Below are 21572 nucleotides of genomic sequence, written 5' to 3' on the forward strand. Positions count from 1 at the left end.
AAAGGCAAATAATCTTGGCTATAATGTAGAGCCAAACTGACCCCAGGCTCAGTGTTTTATCAGTCCTGTGTACAAAAGCCTCCCTGCAGGAACCTTCTCTACTTGACATTTATTGAAGGAGGTTCCCCTGGCTTGCTTCCAAACAGGCACTATATATCCCTGTGTCACGGAACTGAACTTCCTGGTTTCTGCTGATTCCACCCTCACCCTTCCCATAGCAACTGGGACACACAGACTTATCTGAGCCAGGCTGCTGAACCACACTCGGGTCTTTGACCTTTCTGAACGTGACGCAAGTGTGAGTCAAAGAGCAAATAATTAATTGTTACAAGAGGAGGACTTTTTAAGCTAGCAAAACTAGAGCTCTCATTTTGCAGAGATTATAACCCACAGAAAGGGGCACTGATGCTTGACCAATTGATTATTATTATTTATTAAATTTGTATACCGCCTTATAAAGGTAAAAGTAAAGGGCCCCTGGACGGTTAAGTCCAGTCAAAGGCGACTATGGGGTTGTGGCGCTCATCTCACTTTCAGGCCGAGGGAGCCGGCGTTTGTCCACAGACAACTTTCCGGGTCATGTGGCCAGCATGACTAAACTGCTTCTGGCGCAATAGAACACCGTGACGGAAACTAGAGCACACGGAAATACAGTTTACCTTCCCGCTGCAGCGGTACTTATTTATCTACTTGCACTGGTGTGCTTTCGAACTGCTAGGTTGGCAGAAGCTGGGACAGAGCAATGGGAGCTCATCCTGTTGAGGGGATTCGAACCACGGACCTGTCGATTGGCAAGCCCAAGAGGGTCAGTGGTTTCGACCACAGCGCAGGTCTCAGGGCGATTACATCATAAAATCACAATGTAAAAACACGAAATACATAATAAAAACAAAAGCAACCCAAACCCCCCCTCCCCAACACATTTTAAAAGGGCATTGGATGCCAATCAGCCAAAGGCCTAGTCAAAGAGGAACATTTTCCCCTGACACTTAAAGGTGTATAATGAAGGCAGCAGCTGAACTTCCCTGGGGAGAGCATCCCACAGATGGGGAACCACTACAGAAATATGCTAATACTATGGGCAAAACTCAGTAACTGCCTCAGTCACTTTTCCCCTCTGGAAGAGCCCACTCACCTGAGAGACAGGGAGGAAGTGCATGCGAATTTTCCCCTCTGGAAGAGCCCACTCACCTGAGAGACAGGGAGGAAGTGCATGCGAATTTTGAGCCTTGGAAAGCACATGAGTTGAAAAAGGAAACTGGAAAGGGTGTCACTCTTCCAACTTTTTCCTTCAGCAATGTGTGCTTTTCAAGGAAGACAGAGGTGACTGCCCTCGCCACCTTTTGACCAAGGGGCTCAGATGTTTTGCCATCTGACCAGGGGAAGACTTCAAGAGCACCACTGAGCCCATGGGTACCCCACTGGCAACCCCTGAATTAAATATCTATTCCTTCAGAATTTAGTTATGCTTCACCACATCAGAGTGCACAATTGCAACAAGGGCCTCACAGGGGATTTTTAAACCTGGAACCATTGGCATACAGATCAGGGGCTTCACGTCTTCAGCTCTTCCCCCAAAAGGGGCTTTCCTTGCAGTTGTGGGCATTTCAAGACATGCATAGTTCAGCGGCTTCAAGGAACAATGGGAGAAGATTGTGACTGCCTTTAATGCAGAACTGTCATATGATGTTTCAGGGTCCAATAGCTTGGATTGGTAGCCAGGTTTGTAACATGAAGACCACCACCAGCTTCAGTTACTGGTGGCAGCCTTTCCAAACAACCACCATCAATGAGAAGATACACTTGACCATGTACACTACCTACATGACTACCTTACAAGTGACAGGCCCCAAGGAAAACACTCGTAAAAGTAAAGTGGTTGCCTTTTTCCAAGACATGTTAAACTTATTCATATCTGAATAATTCAGCCTCTACAGGTGTTAGCATACCAGCTCTGAAGTTCTGCAAAGGCCTGTTTCATTTTCTTAATGGAGGCATCCATTTCTTCTTTAACTACAACACGATACCGAGCCAGTGACACAGTGCACCGTTGGAGGTCTTTCACTGATTTTTCAATATTAGAACCTGCCGGGGGGAAAGAAACACACAAAGCCTTCTAGTATTAGTCCATCCAAGTTTTCCAAATTGCTATAAAAGCAGAGGTGACGAACTGGATCCGCCTGAAGGCCCAATCCAGAACTGGCCAATCCTCCATGGAGCATTTTTGACAGGTGCATGGGACTGCCGACCGGTAAATCCCTTGAAGCTAGGCAATTCAATTTCAAAAGGAAGTTTTGGACGCACACTCTAAGGGGTGCTCTTCCTCTCTTCCTTCACATGAATTAAGCCATGGCTGCAAAGGTTCCTGGTAAAAGCAGGCCTGTATCCGGCACAAAGTTTAAATTCAGCAGCAAATGTAAGCCCTGCCTTCAGCAGAATCAACTCAGGAGTTCCCAATCAAAGTTCCTAGGTGAGACTCATCCTAGTGGGGCTTGCATTCAGCAATGAAATTAATACATAGTCAACTACTGACTAATTGCCATGAAGTAACCATTTGATTTTTTTAAAAAAAAACAACAGATTACCAGATTGACCAGAAGATGATATCTTGACTTCAAGAATACGCCAGATGCACTGGACTGTGTGCGCATGTGGGGCATCTAATTATGAATTAAATTTCAGAGTTTTAACTTTGAGAAGGCGTTTCCCCCTAGTAAACTCAAATCTGTACAAGAGTAGGTAAAGGTAAAGGGACCCCTGACCATTAGGTCCAGTCATGACCGATTCTGGGGTTGCGGCGCTCATCTCGCTTTATTGGCCGAGGGAGCCGGCGTACAGCTTCCAGGTCATGTGGCCAGCATGACTAAGCTGCTTCTGGCGAACCAGAGCAGTGCATGGAAACGCCGTTTACCTTCCCGCCGGAGCGGTACCTATTTATCTACTAGCACTTTGACGTGCTTTCGAACTGCTAGGTTGGCAGGAGCAGGGACCGAGCAACGGGAGCTCACCCTGTCGCGGGGATTCGAACCGCCAACCTTCTGATCAAGCAAGTCCTAGGCTCTGTGGTTTAACCCACAGCGCCACCCGCGTCCCTTGTACAAGAGTAGTTTCTTCTAAAAGAAAAGATGAAAGACTCAAGAGAGAGCAATAAAGGTTATAGACACTCTGCCTCATCTCTCCAGCAGAGCACATCTCCATGCTTATTTCCATCACCAAGGCATGCTGAAGTGTTCACCCCCTGCTAAGCTAAACTGCCAGTTGCTTGTTATAGCCCTTGTTACTGCGAGAAGGTGAACCATTGATGCTGGGAGCCGGATGTTCATCTCTCCCCGAAGTTAGGGATAATGGCCATGCTTAGAATCAAGGTCTTGGAGGTCCTTGCTGCCGACAGGTAGAGACAGGAACAGAGGAGACTAAAGGAAGGAATGGTAAGAAACTGCCGCTTCTCATTAACCACCAGGTTTCTTTGAGATACTGGCTCGCGTCATGGGAAAAATGTACACGATCTTGAAAAGTTTCCAGTAAGGAACATCGTGAAAAAATATGGGATAGTACAAATTCTAAATGATATGAACAGTGGGGAACGACTGAGCAGGAAAACCAACTAATTAAAGGATTTCAGTTAACCAACTCTGTGTCTTAGTTTTATAGCAGCTGGAGGAAAGGCAGTTAACAGACAGGGTGTCATCTATAGCCTGCTCAACAAAGATGCAACATTCCTATTAAAGCGCTCATAATCCTCCCCACCACTAGGCAATTTAATTAAATTCAATTTCAGCAGACTGTCTGCCTAATGCGCTCTGCAAATGAAGCCCCGGCTTACCTAACACATTCTGTACCTTACAAGAGGTCTCTGCAGCCCAAATGGAAGCAGAGCTGGAATTCAAATTCAACAGGGAAGAGACATTTCGCCTGGTGACTTATGTTCTCAAATCATCCAGGGGATAAGCCTCAGAGCTGGGAGACTGCTCAGTAATTCTGCATGCAATTTCTTCCCCAACCACAGGACTTGCAGAACAAGCATAAAACTGGACAAGAACTACAGGGGTGGCAGAAGTGACATTAAAGCAGGCTTGGAAAGTTACCACCAAGGCAGTGGGGAAGGAGGAGGTGAGCTATCAGTTTCAATCTTCCACAGGAAGATCACAACTCAGGACCCACCAGGTGCAAGATACCAATGTAGCAGCTAGCACAGTGTTTGTGTTAAAACACAGTGAAAGACAAGGATGGTGATTTATTGTTTAGAAAACGTCTTCTTAATGCATTTTTACAAGATAATAAATGGACATAAAAATTTCAATGCTGTGCTATTACAATTGTTCTGTCAGCACACATATTTCTGTGTGCTAGACGGAACCATTTTTCCTTCTTTTGCTGTTCTAATCCCAAAGCTGATTTGAGGAGGGCAGTGTATGGAGGAAAAAAAGCTGAGAAAAATCACTTTGCACCAGTGGGACTTATATTGCTGGTTCCTGCTAGTGCAATTATTTAGTTGAATCTAGCCCAAAGAGCTGCAGAACAGTAATATAAATGATTAATTTATACTGGGCTGAGGAGCAGCATGCAGACATGTTCCTAAGACTGCTGGACATGAACAAGACAAACAGAATACAGTCGTACCTTAGAAGCCGAACGGAATCCATTTGCGAAGTCCGTTCAACTTCCAAAACGTTTGACGGCTAAGGCATGGCTTCTGATTGGCTGCAGGAGCTTCCTGCAGCAAACTGGAAGCCACGGAAGCCGCGCCAGACGTTTGGCTTCCGAAAATCATTCGAAAACCAAAACACTCACTTCCGGTTTTCAATCGTTCGGGAGGCAAAACATTCGACTCCCAAAGCGTTCGACTTTCAAAGTACAACTGTACATCTCTAATGCCTTTGTATACACTCTTTACAGCATATGGAACTAATAGCTAACAGCTTTCAATTTTATATCCAGTTTTCAAGATCCCATTGATGTGGGCACATTTATTTCTCTCATCTTTTATACCACCATTCTTCAAGGAGTTGGGAGCAGCATATATGGTGGGTCAGGTTCTTCCTCTTCTACCTTCATAGAAGCTGTGAGGGAGGGTCAGGCTGAGAGTGACTTGGGACAATGTTATCCAGTGTTGTTTATGGCTGAGCAGGCTCTTGACCTAGGTGTCTTTCGGATCCTAGTCCAATGCTATCCATTCCTACCCCCATAGTGAGACAAGAGGCGGCACACATTAAAACTTTTCAGCCCAGTAATTAGAACAAATGTAGTCACTCTGTAGCTGTTTCCAGATCTGCTCGGTGAAACTATGATGTGCTCAGCGAAGCCTAGAAACTGAACAACAGAATCATGCAGCAGTCACAGATCCCACCCAGCCTACCTAGCTTTTTGTTTCCAGAGGACGCAGGGACCTCATCCAGCATCGTCAGAGATGAAGGGGCAGGTGAATGGTTGCTGGATACAGGCCTGGAGAGCGGTTTGCTGGAGCTTCTCAGTTCAGGCTGCACCCGGAGAGGCTGGGCATTCTGGGAAGACCGTGTGGTGGCAGGCTTTGGACTGAGGTCTGCTAGCCCGTTTTCTAATGTTACTAAAGAGGGAGGAAAAGAAGGTCCTACTTCATGCATCTGAAGATCATAACACAGTAAAAAAGTGCAATTATGTAAGCCAGGGTTCCCAAACTATTTTTCCTAGGCACCTCTTTATAGTTTTGGCAGAGCACCATATCGCCAGAAAGAACAATGTGCTATGAACGCTCATCTACCTAGAAGATACACTAGCATCCATCTCTATGAAGCCACTTCTAAGTGAGCCTTTAGTGCAAAATTTAGATACCCAACCTTATACAGTCATACCTTGGTTTTTGAACAGCTTAGTTCTCGTTTTGGCTCCCAAACGCTGCAAACCTGGAAGTGACTCTTCCGGTTTGCAAACTATTTTGGGAAGCCAAATGTCCAATGTGCCTTCCGCAGCTTCTGATTGGCTGCAGGAGCTTCCTGCAGCCAATCAGAAGCTGTCCTTTGGCTTCTGAACCTTTTGGAAGTTGAACCGACTTCTGGAACAGATTCCGTTTGACTTCCAAGGTACGACTGTAGCAGAATTCGCTCCTATTGCCATCTCCTTCCTCTGGGAATCTGGAATAGTTTGCACCGTATTTCCAAAGAACTAGCTGACCTTTTTGTTACAAGTGCTAAACAGCAAAAAAGGTATTTAATCTGTTTTTATTATTATTACATATTTAAGCACAGCGGAAGGGAGAGAACAAGGCCCTCCTATTTCTTTACACACACAAGCAGCAGTACTGCTTTTCGGCAACAACCTGACAGAGAACTAACCTGCTCCATCAGGCACCTCAGGCATTGCAGGCTCGCCCTCCTCCAACTCTCTGGCATCTATGGAAAGCGCATCCAAACCTTCGCTGAGTGAGTCCACAGACTCTGTGTCATTGGCCGAGCCATTGACATGGTAACCGTTGATCCCACCCTTATCAGATGAAGCTACAGACTGTTCTTCTTCGGTGGATGCTGGCTTGCTGGGGTCAGGAAGGCTGGCCCTCGATTCTGCAGGAGGCTTTGGCTTAGTTTTCTTCTTTTTGTTCTAGGGATTAATATATCCGCCCCACCAAGGGGGAAGGGGGAGAGGAAAGAAAAACGCTAAGCTTAATTTCCAGGATCATTCTTACTACTTGAACATCAGATAATTAGATACTTTATAGCTGAACGTCCTAGGCATTGATCCCTTAAAAGTGGGATGGATTTATTTAACAATTAGAACCGACAGACTGAGATTAATGTGGCCCAAGTGTACTAAGCATGGCAACTGTGAATAGAGAAAGACTTTAGTGCAGGAGAACATTAAAAATACTGCTCTCAACCATCAATTATTCTGAAGGGCTGGCTGCACTCACAGATGTGTGCATACCACTATTTTGTACAAATGCAGAAAAGGCACAGGATGTGTCACTGGGCTCTCATGGGCTCTGAGAGTTGCAGCTTTCCATTTTTAGCCCTTGCAACTGAAAAGGTGTGCTTGACAGCGAGTGAGAACCACACTGTGAAATCTTAGAAGCCAGGGACATGGCTGAGTAACATTTTCACTGGCCAAAGGGATAACAATTTAATCAAGAAATCAGAAAACTACCCCTGAACCTGGAAGAAGCCTAATAGACAGGTGCCAAGGAACAGTTTTGCAGGACTAGGAATTTTTTTCAGCATGCCAGCTGAAAATGTTCCCACATGATACCGTCTCTCATGAATGGTTTGTGGTTTTATATTCTGTTTATTCTGTGAACCAACCTGCAGGTATAGGGCAGTATTTTACACACACACACACACACACACACACACCCCAATAATGCTAAGCAGAAGTGAATTGTGGTTTTGAAACTTTGTTCCAAAAGCTACCAGACACTGGAGTAGTTTCTCAGATCAACGTTATCTAGTAATAAATACGCAGTGCTGCCCTATGACAAATTCTCTTTTTCTTGTGTCATTGCCGTTTGGTGTGAGTGGTACAAGAAGATGGGCTTAGAAAGCCCCATGGTCCTTCCAGAAAGACTCCAAACCAACCCAATACACTGCAGTTCAAGACCAAATGAAGGCTTACCTTTTTCTTTCCAGTTACTGTCCATTCTTTCAACACTGCACTGGCACTACCTGTTTTCGAAAAAGAAAAATCGTAAGCAGAAATGTATTGTGAATTATGCGCTATGAATGTGAAGTAGAAAGGAGATAGTAACACGAGATATTAAAAGAGAATCTAGAGTTACATAAGTAACTGATGTGGCGCAGATAGCACATGAAGGAAAGAATTATATATTTCTTTTCTGCCCATGGGTTGGAAAGCAGACCATCCTCTTATCCCCAGGTGTTTTCTGAGAGTTTTTGACCAAAAAAACCAAAGAGAAAAATATAGCAGAGCCTGAATTTCCATGAAGTTAGAGCCAGGAAAACGAAGGAGGGATGAGGATTTACGTACAAGGGGCATCCAAATGCTCTTGTAGGAATTTTCTCTTTCTGTGTTTGATATTAAAAGTCTTTGTATGTTACAAAGTGCCTGTTTGGTTTGGGCACAAGAAATGTCAGCGAGAACTAGATAAAACTGATACAGGCTGCTGCAGAGATCTAATTTGAACTCAAGTGTGCCCCTTCTGAATCACAGTATTCCACGCAATGTGTTGCAGCATGCATGTGCTGGAGCAATAAAACTGCATTAATACAGAGGTGTTTCCTGGCACTGGAAGTACAGCCTACTAACTTCCAAGTAACTAAAAAATTATTTCTAGCCATTGCACAGATAATTTACACATTGGTTGATTTTTTTTATGGTAGTGTAGCAACAAAAGAGTTTAAAAACTCTGTGCGTACAATTCTAGTTTCAATCCTATACCGAAATATGACCTTTTTGTTTCATGTGGATCCTAAATAGATTCTGAAAGAGTATATGCAAAAAAAAAAAAGAAAGAAAGAAAGAAAACATATTCAGGAATGAAACCAATGTGCTGCTCATTCTGAGAAAAGCCAAGAAAAACTCTCCCTATGTAGTCTAAAGACAATTACCATTTAATGAGAGGTACATTTGGACTGGCCACCAAACTGGCTCTTGTCCAGCCTCAAGTAATAAACATTTAAATGTTCATGTACCTACATAAGCATATATAAAAGAATGAAGCAGGAAAAGTGGGAATTTATATTGTCAAGATGGTGCAATATAGAACCCAGATGCTAAAGCAAAATTGTACTGATCCAAGCACACAAACTTCTGAGCCGAGAAACAAATTTCTAGCCCACGTTGACTGAAAGTAAAATCTAGAAATGTATGGCTGCTTCTTCATTAAAAAGTTAGAAAACAGTATTTTGGGGGCTTTGCACACATATGTCCTACATGAACCAAATATTTGTTTTAAGTATGTATACTTGTGTGAAAGTTGCAGGAATATCTATTTTGCCACAATGATGCATATTTGGATGTCGTGCTTGCTTGTGATCTTTGTAAAATAGTTGCCCAGGAGACTTTCCCCTCAACAGTTTACAGAGCTGAGGACTGATTTTCCCTTTTATGTGGATTGTCTTTGCATGTAAAACATGCAAAGGAAATAAATGTTCAGAGTGGAACTCTTTACTCTTACACCCTTCCTTCTTTTCCAGTCTTTCTCCATACCAAATTCCACACTCCAAATGTTACCTTCCTGGTCCCCAACGAAACCAAGAATCACAAACACCCACACCAAATAAACTAGGTGCAAAAGTGAAGAGTTTGTAACTGCACATATTCACAATGCAAGGCCCATAACCCCTACCCACCATTTATCCCCATCACAGAGGATAGCCAGCATCTGAGATAGAACCTGGTTATTAAAAAACTCACCTTCCATGAAAGCCTGCACCGTTCGATCTACACAGTTATCAAAGTGCTGCAGCACCAGGATAATTTCGTTGTTGCTGCGGTTGGGGACTATTGCTCTCACAGCACTGATCTAGAAAAATGAGATATGCAGGTCACATATTAACCACTTGCTTCCAAGTCAAACATTTCCCCTTGCTTCCAACACAGGAAACTAGTTAAGTTTCTTTTCTTCCAGCTGATGTCAGTTTCAGTTTTGCTCTGGGAACAGCCCATTAGTGTTGTTTTCTCTGGCAATGTTTTTCTGAAGCCCATCCCAAGGAAGCAAACCTCTCACAGACGCTATAGCTGGAAGCAACATGAACACACAGCAGCCTGAAGCCACCTGGGTCCCTTTTGCTTCAGTTATTACTGCAACGCTTACATTATGACTCAATATATTGCCAAATGCAACTGGCCAGTACATCTCTGCCCCCAAATAAATGCTAGCTCCCCTCTCTTTTTTTTGGTAATGCACATGTCTCAATCACGGCTTTAAAGTCACTTGCAGGAATGGCAGAGGAAAGGAAGCAAGGGAGAAATGGAGAGTTACAGAGAGATCATTTCCCCCCAAACCAGTAGTACAGGAATCAAAGAATCAAAAGGGGTAACAGCTTTGCCTACAGCAGAGGTCTCTATCTACTCCAAATTTCTGTCCGTCGCAGATCATAATAATCTAGCAGCAATATAACATGCCAAACTCCCAGCTACAAGAACTGTTCAGGAATTCCTTACCTTCTCTTTCATGTTTTCAAAGGTACCTCCTTGAGCCATCACAGTATTGGACTGCACATCAAAAATAAATCCTGATGAATCTGATGAAGTGGAAAGAGACACAGAATATTCAGAATGAAAGGAACCAAGAAGATGGAAATAAACTCTCAGACGAATTGTAGATATACACTGTGCTGTGCAGAAAGAAAATAAAAAGTAGGCTGGAGATTATGCTAAAAGGTCTCATCCAATCCCTGGTGACAAGAGTATGCAAACACACCCCACTAGAGAGGCAGAGTGCACAGGGGTTCCACCTGTTGAACACTGCAGCAATTGTATACACTGCCTTGAAGCAGAACTCTGAAAACAGCCAGCCTTGGCAATATGGCAAGACCAGCCCCAAATCAGACTGCCTGGGAAGAGCTTGTGATGAGTTCTGAAGGTCAGAAGCTTAGTCTGGTATATTCCTAGGCATACTAAAGCTTATCTTCAAGATTTATCATTGGGTTAGACACACCTTCAACATAGCTTTGCGAATCCTTAGCTCTACTTCAGAGCAAACATAACGGCAGCAGAAAATTGGGAGCAGCAATGTACAGTATTGCCTTAACGATTCATGGCCTATTCACACAACCCTCTCCTTTAGCTGATGCTCCCATTTTCAGTCAGTCCATGCCTGCTTCTCAGCCACATGTACACCATCAACATTCATTTAATTCAACCCAGGTAAGCATATGGCACACTGCTGCTGATGTAGCAAGAGCATGAACAGAACCACCTCGCTACACTTGACTGGAAGTCAACACAGGCTCAACATAGCAGGAGGCCCAGGCTGAACGGATCAGAAGGACGATCTTTCGCAAGATCTGCTTTGACCCGTACAGTTTTGTGAGACCCCCGACATATTGTTGAAACTCTGCTTTGTTAGCCTACTCAGGCAAAAGAAAAGAAAAATACAGAAGGATCAAAGCAGCAGCGAAGGAAGTGTAACCTCTAACAGAACTAGTCCGATATCAATTAAGACAACTGGGGCAGTCTCAATGCTGCCTTTGTTGTTTGGTACTAATCTTGAGGATAATACGCAGCTACCAAATGTGCACAGAGGAATCCATCACAGCACCAAACCTTTACTCAATATTTAATGTTGTCGCTCCCTCCTGGGTACGCAAACTGCAGTTTTTACAATTCATTTATCAAGATCTGCCAGCTGCTAATTCTGTTTAATGCTAGCATAACTGCCAGCACACATTTATTTGTTCTGCTTTTAGGACTTGTGCGTCACAAAAGGGGTGCTCCTTTTCTGTTATTCAATTACAATTTTCAGAACTAAAAGACTGAAGCAGTAAGTGAGGAGTGGGCTTGACGATCAGGACTACTGAAATCCCTGGTAAAGCCTATGTGGTTGAGAGATCAGGCATTCTCTGACCTGAGAGGTGGTGTTCAGGCTGCTTTGGATGGGGGTGCACTTTCCCTAAAGATTCAGGTGTTAATTTTGAGGGTGCTTTTAGATCTGACCTTCCCACTGGCGGCTGAAGTGGCATTCAAGACACAAAGTACCCGTAGCCAGCTATAGCCATGTCAAACAGAGGGAGAGTGGCTACAGTTCTTTACACTCCTGAAATGTTAATGCAATGTGCTGCAATGAGGCTGCCCTCGAAGACCGCTCAAAAACTAGTGGGCTGGTTCACATGTCACTTTCAAAGCATGGTCAAGCTCAACCACGGTTTAAAGGTGAGCATGCAGCATGGTGGTGCAAAGACTGAAAATCACAACCATTCCACTTCTCCTTCGGTCCTACTGCACCTGTACTGTTGGGAGCTAAGCCCTGGTTGGGTTTGTTTTCCCCCATATAAACCACAAGCAATAAGCCAAGAACAAACCTCATTCACAGCTTGTGCTATGAATGGTTTGAAGACAAACCTAATGCAGTAGCCAAGATGGTGCCCTACAGATGCTTTGGACTACAGTGGTACCTCAGGTTAAGTACTTAATTCGTTCTGGAGGTCCGTACTTAACCTGAAACTGTTCTTAACCTGAAGCACCACTTTAGCTAATGGGGTCTCCTGCTGCACCGCCGGAGCACAATTTCTGTTCTCATCCTGAAGAAAAGTTCTTAACCTGAAGCACTATTTCTGGGTTAGTGGAGTCTGTAACCTGAAGCATATGTAACCTGAAGTGTATGTAACCCGAGGTACCACTGTATAGCTCCTAACAACTATCTAGACTGGCCAATGGTCAGGGATTATGGGAACTACAGCCCACAAGACAGAGAGCATCAATGAACAAAATTATTCAGCATTCCTACTCATATTCAGTTTCTGTTTTAACACCTATATCTTTTAAACATATCCTGTCGTCAAGCTAGGTGCTACACTGTTCTGTATGTGTGTATCTCATTCTTCCTACCTAGATGTGGAACTTTGCATTCATTTCTTCTGAAATTCTTGTTTTTGGTTGGTCCAGTTGCCTGTCCTGTCAAGACCTCAAATCCCTCAGCATGCTGATAAAGACCTTTGCAGGCTAGTAATGCCTGTGGGCTTACTTATGAAAAGGATGGAGCCAGTTAACTCATTCACCCAAATACAGGGATTACCTGCATATAGGAGAGCAAAATCTACATTTGAGATGCTACAGGTATTCAAAACCAATTGGGAGTGGGGAATATATTTTGCTATTGTTAAACAGTTTGGGGTCAGAAACTCACCTGACATACTCTTAATCATTCTGCAATCTGCTTGTAGATCTCCATCTGCCTTCTGCCTACCCCGGGTTTATAGTGAAAGAACTTAAGAACAACATTTGTATCTGGCCAGTAGCCAATCTATTCCAAAATCCTGCACTCATCCTGCTCCCTGCCCTGCCCCTCCCAGACCTTTTCCCACCTGGCCTGGGAGGGCAGGACCCTGACTGACTCCAGCTGCAAAAGCTGAGGCTGCTGGACAGACTCTTGGCTGGGGTATCATTTAGGGGGTATTGTTGTGGGGTGTTACTGGTATTGGGTTGTTTTTTTGTATATTTAATCTAGATCTTATGATTTATTTGGAAATGGTTCAATGTGTACTTATTGATGTTTGCTTGTTTATGACTACTTTTATTATGTTGGTAATTATGCTAGCCACCTTGAGCATGGCTATAACTCTGGAAAGTTAGCATACAAATAAAATGATTGACTGCTTGATAGCGGTCAACCAGATAGATGCCCATGAGAAACGCACAAGTAGGACCTGGCCAGAACAGCGCTCTTCTGACCTGCAGTTTCTAGCATACTGCCTCCTACCAAGAAGGCAGATGATAGCCCTGATTGGTACTGATAGCTTTATCCACCATGAATTTGTCTAATCCTCTTTCAAAGCCATGCAATTGCTACTCATGATGCCCCTTGTGGGAGCAAATTCCACTCAAATGATGAGCTGTGTGAATAAGTACTTCCTTTTTTTCTGCCCTGAATCTTCCAACATTCAACTTCACTGGATGCCTGTAAGTTCTAGCACATTGAGAAAACATTTCTCTATTCACTCCTCCATGCATAATTTTAGGAACATTATCACGTTGCATCCTATGGGGCGAATGCAGGCTCCCGATGGCTGCGCAGAGGTGCCTGCAGTCCCAGGCTCAGCGCACTTCTCCCCATCGCCAGCCCCACAAGCTCGGGGGACAGCGGGGAGGCGGAGCGCGCCTTCCCGCTGTTCCCCGACCTGGTTCTTCCAGCCCCGCACCTGGGGGGGGGGGAATAATTTTTTTCCCTTTATTTCCCCCCCCCCCCAAAACTAGGTGCGTCCTATGGGCCGGTGCGTCCTATGGGGCGCAAAATACGGTATGTGAAATCAAGTTTTTTGGCTTCTACATGCATCACTTTACACTTGTTTACATTGAACTGCACTTGCCATTTTACTGCCCATTCACAATTTATCTAGCTTCTGTATCTTGCCTCCATGCCCAAAATTCAAAGTCCTCCAAGGCAGTAAAAATGTAACATCTATCTCTCAAAGTCCATTCACAAACTAATCAATATGCCGACCTCTTGTTTGACTTTAATAGATACTGCACTGACCCTTGATGCAAGTTGTTGTGCATAGGATCTGCTATTGTTGGGGAATGTTTTCATGAAACATGCTTTTTCGTGACTCTGGATTCTCTTTCCTTTGTTAAGAAATGGTTGAAAAAAGCAGCCAAGACAGTTATCGGTTAACTGCTCCTCTTTAGGTGCTTAAGATTTCAGCTTGCCTGCTAACAATGACACAGCAGTCTTTGTTTTCATAAGCAGCAGCTTGCAATTCCAGAACTTGAGTAGCAAGTATGCATTCACAGTATGATCAAGCCACTGAAAGCAGAAGAGGTTTGCCCTTTATGATTGTTGTTTTTTCTTAAGCTCATGGCATGCTGAAGCTCTTCCTTTTGAGTGGATGTGATCAATTCCATAGACCAGGGGGTGGGCAGAAGGTAGATCATAATCTATCTGGAAACTGAGGGAATTTTGAAATGTATCAGCCAGGATTTTTGGCACCTTGTTTAGCACAATAACCCCCCCCCCCAATGCCGCTAAAATGAAGAAAGCTGGCAGAGGGGGAGAACAAAGACTTGTGTGCAAAAGGGCTGTGAGCTCCACTCAATTCTGGGACTTAAACCAAATTCCTGGGCCTAGAATTCTTTAATTCTATCTCTTTTGCACATGCCTCCAGTTAGTGGTTCTCTCGGGATTCCAGTAAAAAATGAGGCAGATCCTGAAAGTTTGAACTCTGCCCATTGCTGCCATAGACTCAAAACCTTAACTGTTCACAGCTTCCTTTCACAAAGAGTCTAAGGCATGTATGTAGCCATTACAAGTCATTTTATTCAAGGCTATTGTTCTAAACCACTCTTTTTCATACCACACCAAAACTAGTTTGTTAAATAGCTGCAATCCTGGAAACACCTCGCAGACCATAGCATTATCCATTATTTGGCCCTAACTTTCTTGGGGAAACTTCTGTAGTTTCAGTGCCCACACCTTGAAAGATAACCAAGTGTTAATAACATTGTGTGCATATAGGGAGAGTGTGATTTTACACACACACACACACACACACACACACACACACACACGATGCTCAATAGCAACTGTCCAACATTGTAAAGATCCAACCAGTTTGCCAAGTTCTCTACTAAAGTTAAACCCAACCCTGCACCTTCTCTCAAAACAATGCCAACAAGAAGATATACTTAGTGGAAAGGCAAGCTATTCACTTCTAATTTAGTATGACAGAAAATGGGCTTCATAATCAGTGAACCCCAACATATCCTGATTTAGAAACATCTTAAGCATGCATAATCCATGCTTCTGTAAGCACGACCATGGATACAGTCACAGATGATATGCCATCTACCTGCCACGTCAGTAGTGGAAGTTACATAATAAGCCCGTTATCAGTGACAGTTTATACTGACCTTTCCGTGCAACTCCCCAAAGTACAGATCACAAGGGTCAAACTAGATGCGATGCCGGCATGCACAATATTTCTTTCCATATATTCACTCCACTCATCTATGAAATAGGAGGTTAGCTGGATCTTCTTTTAGAATGAATGGAGAGGAGAGGGATGCTGAACACTTCCTTGGAAGTGATTCAGGAAAGGGGAAATGTAGTTCAACAGGCATGGGGAGAGGTAAGGCATGGGAAGAGGAAAAGTTCAGTGTCCCTGGTCCTATGCTCACTTACTGTAAGTAAGGCTTCTTTCCAGCTTTATATGCAAATGAGGCTGATATATGACTTATAGCGTCACCTGGTTTAGCTTGGTTTCCTCACTTTAAACTAGTGTTCTGCTACCAAATCACTACGTTTCCCCACATTTCAGACAATGTGATGACCCTCCACTCTAGTAACTCATCCACTTCCACATGTGACACAACTCCTTGGCACTAAAGCACTTCAGAGCCTTGCCATACTTTCTCTTACAAGGCAGTAAGTTTTTAACAAATAACCTTCCTCCAACTTTACCACTCCTGCACACTTTAATGACCCCACCTCTTCTCCCTTGCTGCCCTTGTCTAGAAGACGGGTGGCAAAGCAGTGAATCAGGCCGGCCAAGCTGCTTTAAATGACTTGCCAGCCCAATTTCCTCCCCACCATTGCACTGGGAAGCATCAAACTAAGACGGTGGCCGGGGGGGGGGGGGATCACTCTTTCTGAACAGTAGAAAAGATAACTCTCCTCCCCATCACAGTGCTAGGCTGAGCAAAGAAGAAACTTCTCCTTTCAGCCTAGTGCTGTGATGAGAATGAATGTAGCAGTTTTGTTTTGTTTTTTGACCAGGAGCAGACCATGTGCTTGCATATAGCAAGCTATATGAGTGATGAGCACTGGCGTGCATGAGCGTAGCCAAGTCCAAGTGAAAGAGTGGAGAACATTGTGGAGGAGACAGGTGAGGAACAACCACCCTCCTTCTGAAGGCGGAAAACGCAGGAGGGTTAAGACCCTGCTGTTTTACAAAGAATATGCCAGTAAGGAACGAAAATAGACCAAGGAGAACTTGCAACTAACCTGCACGATAACTTAGCTCTACATATCTGCACCAAAAGCTTTCCTAAAATATCTCTGAGCACATCAAAAACTTTTTGTTTCTGAATTTCTTTTCCTTGTTAAAAAGGTGATCCACTCATCAGATGTTTATACTTGAAAACCTCTCATTATGGTATCAAGTCTATCAATGCAGCATAATCCACCACATTATGAACAGCAGCTTCTAGAAAACGATGAAACATGACATCTTCAACAAGAAAATTATGCACATTTGGCAGTACTGCAAAACTAACATACTTCTGTAAATTATTCATTGGGATTTCTACTTGTCATTGGAGCTCCACTTCAAACACAGACAGGTGTTTATTAGGAGATTAAGGGGGGTGAACAGATTATTATCGTGTTCAGTTATATCACGGCTGACAATGCTTTACAGAATTTTACAAGCAAAAAGCAGACACGTCCCTGCCCCTAGTGAATTCACTATTGCACAAAGTTGTGTGTATTTTCAATAGATCTCTTTGATGGCCTAGCTATACAAATAAACAGGATATAGTATGAAGAAATTCTGTGCAATGCTGACACTGCAGTTCTCAAATTGTCACAGTGACCCTTTTTACTGCAAGGCTGTTGGCCAGTTTATAATGAGCCCTTTCTCTATACTGTGTAACTTCAGGCTGCAGCCACATTCCCCACAATAAAATAAAACAAATAAAAAACCCTAAAAGGTAAGGAAGGAAGCTAGGTTCTACATTCTTTCCTAGTTTTCCATGTACAGAGTTAGCAGGCATGGGGGAGAAAATTCAAACATGATCACCATCTGCTGTCTGAATTGGTACAGATGAGGAAAATCTTACAGTTCTAGCATTGTCCTGGTTAAAGCGGCCAGGATGGTGGGCAAACTGAACTTTCATTTTCCTTCATACTTGGCAATCACAGACCTAGTGATCTTCTACCGTAAAGGCCAGCTTTCTACTTGGAGAACCACTGTGTTGGGATAAATCTTACAATCACCAGAATTAGTTGAGCAGAGCCAAACATAAAAGGTGCTTTGAAAACATTTCTAACTGCACTATAAGGGCAACTTTACAGTCTGTATAAAAGACTGCTCTATGGACATGCAAAAAGAGATGTAGCATTGTGAGGTGGATATTCACATCTGTACATGTAGACACAGTCAACCATGGCTCCAAAGCTCATGTCTGTTGCATGGTCCTGTGTGTTTAAATACCTTCAAATGTTAAGGTGTCCATCACACACTAACACAGACAGTGCATACTTGAAACACATCTGTCACGCTTAGCATTAAGTGGCACTTAGCTTCCAAGATAACACTTCCAATAATACAGAGCAAGTTGACTGGGTGAATAAAACACTCTGCTTTCCTGGAGATGCCAGGAAATACTTTTAGGGCACCTCTAATTACTCATCCTGTTATTACCTTCCAATTCTATTTAAGAGCAGCTGCCCTCCAATTTACAGGCAACAGCAAGTCACACCTAGTAATTTAAACCCAAGAGCACGGTGAAATCTTGCTGCTTTTATAAGTGAAAACTTAACAAAATAGACCATTAGGGTAATTTTTAAATTACAGGAGAGAAACTGTCCTCTCAAGTCATTCCCAGCTGCACTGAACAGCAAGAAATTCAAGCACCTTCTTAAGTTCAGCCAATCTAGTCCTATCTGAAAATACAGCATTAGATAAATTAAAAATTGCATTAAAAAACCAGTAATCATCTTCAATTTTGGAAATTTGTAAACTAGTAATAATGTCAATATTTGACATACAAAGATTATTCCATCTTTTAAGTAACTAGGGAGGAGGTAGAATGCTAATTTATAATTCTAAAAAAGAAACGACAACACATGCAGTGGATTAAGAAAAACAGGTCTCTATAGCAATTAATAGTTATATTAAAATACATTTTTCTAAATCCCCTAATGTAGCTAATCTATTGATATCTATCAATTTTGTACCACAAGTCCACAAATGCAGTTACCTGTAACATATAAGAAATAGTATGTCTTTTAATCAACTCCAACTCTCAAGAACCATTTCACATGCTAAGAAATAAGTGGAAACATCACAAGCACCCACAACGTATACCATTATACATAGGAGCAACTATTTTTTCATAGATGTCATAAGAAGCCAAGACCAGCTGTTGCTCACTACAATGTAAGTGTGAGTAAATGCCTCTCAAGAAGAATTCCCCCCTCCCCACGGTAATACATGGTCACGCATGATACACTCAACCATAGTGTACTCATTCACTTTGAGATGCACGAAGTAGCTTGCAAATTCACTTTCAGCTGTCCAAAGGTTAGGACATCATCTGCTTCTCTACTATCAGCTCAAAAGAAACAGCTGGGTCATGCAGGGATATTGGCATTTCAGTTTCTGAAATTTACAGCCTCTATTGCTAATACTTCTGACAATGGTGAATTAGCAGAACGAATCTTAAAAATATTTAATTGTAATAATAATAATAATAATAATAATAATTGTACTGTTACCATCAAGGAGAATTGCTCAAATGCTTACCAGTGCTTTTCCATGGAATTTATAACTAGTTATAATGGGAAGACATTAAATTTATGACTAATGTCTTCCACACTGGCATTAGTTAGAATCATTCTGTAATAAGCCACAGAAAAGTCATGCATCTAAGCTAAAAGAAACCATAATTCAAATGCACATATATATTCTGCTAGAAGAGAAGTAGTAAGTTAGGGTGCAAGAATTATGAGCCGAAACTTTCCTTGGGTACTTAGAAAAAACCACAACATTTTCACAATGTCTGAACATTTCATCAATGGTGATGGTGGATGGTTCCCGAGCTGCATTTTGAAAAGGTTGGTTCCTATTGCAAATAATTAAAAAGTCAGGGTTTGCTCTAAATACTGAATGGGAAATATAGGAGCTTTCAATTTTGACAATTACTTTGATTTTAAAAACCCCAGTAACATTCCTTTCTAGCAGCTGTATAAACAAAATTAAAGATACACCCTTCCCATAGACATATAGTCTCATGTACATAGGAAGATAGGGGAGCAGGGGTACAACAGGAAAAGAAATGGAGAATTAATAGGTAAGGGCCCAAAAGCCAAAATGTCTTCCAAATTCTGTTTAACAACCAAAGTGAGTTTGTAACCGCAAAGATCACACTGATACTGTTGTAGCTACACGACTTTAAGTAATGATAAAATTATGAGCTCAATTTAGGAAACCAGGAGATAAATGATTGAAACAGAATATTCAAGCTGTAGATACATCTGCACAGTTGTTGGATCCAGGGAAGAGCAAGTGCAGCACCGCTGTTGGTGGTTGGGTTTTCCCCAAAAAACTCTGATCTTTCAACAGCAGCTTCCCGGGGAGAACAAGCCAGCCTTTGAAATTCGTGTGCAAGTGGGACTCCTGATGCACACAATGGGAGTTGTTGCTGAGAGGTAACAGAAAATCCAACTGCAAGCCCAAGTGTTTTATGTACAGAGGATCAGTAGATTGAGACCATAATTTTATCACTATTTTAAGTGGCGTAGTTACAACCGAATGTGCCCATTATTGTGATCCTTGTGGTTGTTTACTTTTGTAACTTGCTCATTCTTTCAAACTGGGAATTCAAAATCAAGGGTAACTAAGCCAGAAGTACCAGAAAGGAGTTTAACACATGTTAGCTACTGCTGGTATAACGATGGGATGCAATCATTCCTAGGTAAGACATAGTTTGACAAGATAATAAACATGCTTAGAGTGGTTCTTTAATAACTACTTTAAAGTAAATGGTGAATAATACAATCAAAGGATTTATAAAGAACTGAAGAGGAAATTTCAATCAGCCCAGACACTGAGGTCCTCCTCAGAGGGTCTTCTGCTGGTTCCCTCACTGTGAGAAACGAAGTTACAAGGAACCAGGCAGAGGGTCTTTTTGGTAGTGGTGCCCTCCCTGTGGAATGACCTCCCTTCAGATGTCAAAGAGATGAGTAACTATACGGCCTTTAGAAGATATCTGAAGGAACCCCTATATTGTGAAATTTTTAATGTTTGATGTTTTATTATGTTTTTATATATGCTGTAAGCCAGATGGGCAGTATAATAATAATAAGTTTAGTATAACCTTTGGCCACAACTGTAAGCAGGACTATTTGGAACTAGCTCCCAGTATCAATAGGGATTACTTCTATATACACATGGCTTTAGAGCAAAAACATATTATATAAGTAATTTAATAAATGATGTAGAACAGGACACATATGAGAGTCTCGTTGCTAGATCAGAAGTTGGTGAGTGCAGTGAACCAAGCAAATACTTCAGAGACCTGCTTGTATCAGGTAGACAAACAACAATCTTTGCCAGATGACAATGCCCAATATAAACTACTTTTACTGCCCGCCTCCTATATTAGGCTGTCTCCCAGGCATTCATGATTGCAGGAATAGTTGAATTCAGATGTTAGAAAACCACTCAATTGTTGGTTTCATAAAAGCACCTCCCGTAAAGTCACTTTCCAGATTAAGATGTTAAACAGATCAGCTACGATTATCTGTAGTCTTGCAGATCATCTGTACAGATAGAAACTAAATTAATACTTTTTAAATGTAAGCTATAGATGCTTTTCTATCCACACCTGTTCAATTTGACTGGGTGTCTACAGTTCCAACAGTTGGAAATGCAACAAAAAGTATGAGAACTATTTCTCACAGGCTGTTTGATTTCTGGCTTTTAATCTATTAAGCACATCCTATTTTTCAAGATTCAGATTTATAATAATCTTTAGTTAAAAGTACAGAAGTCTCTCTTTTGCTTTGGCCAAACAAGAGTTCACCATGTGAACTCTGTTTTGAACAAGTTAACCAACAAAGGACTCAAATTGGACAGAGGGATCAGTAACTTTTCTGTGCAGCTCCCAGGCCCTCTACTGGTGACAAAGCCTTGTGGATTTATACCTTGCTCTTTCACCAATGAAGTCAGCACAGCTTACATTAGTTATTTCTATTCTTATACCCT

The 21572-nt window shown here is 42.4% G+C and overlaps 1 protein-coding gene across 2 annotated transcripts in view; it reads right to left on the reverse strand.

Annotated features, from left to right (window-relative positions):
• SPATS2 (spermatogenesis associated serine rich 2) overlaps window positions 1-21572 on the reverse strand; it is a 47355-nt gene that overhangs the window by 8379 nt on the left and 17404 nt on the right. For both annotated transcript variants that reach the window (XM_080994661.1, XM_080994662.1), the window contains exons 3-8: window positions 10090-10169; window positions 9340-9448; window positions 7579-7628; window positions 6309-6570; window positions 5357-5563; window positions 1950-2085 (exon numbers count right to left, since the gene is read on the reverse strand). In XM_080994661.1, coding sequence (XP_080850787.1) covers window positions 1950-2085; window positions 5357-5563; window positions 6309-6570; window positions 7579-7628; window positions 9340-9448; window positions 10090-10169 — 844 coding nt within the window. The remainder of the gene's footprint in view (window positions 1-1949; window positions 2086-5356; window positions 5564-6308; window positions 6571-7578; window positions 7629-9339; window positions 9449-10089; window positions 10170-21572) is intronic.

The sequence above is a fragment of the Podarcis pityusensis genome (assembly GCF_964106645.2).
Source record: "Podarcis pityusensis genome assembly, chromosome: 2".
Taxonomy (NCBI): Eukaryota; Metazoa; Chordata; class Lepidosauria; order Squamata; family Lacertidae; genus Podarcis; species Podarcis pityusensis.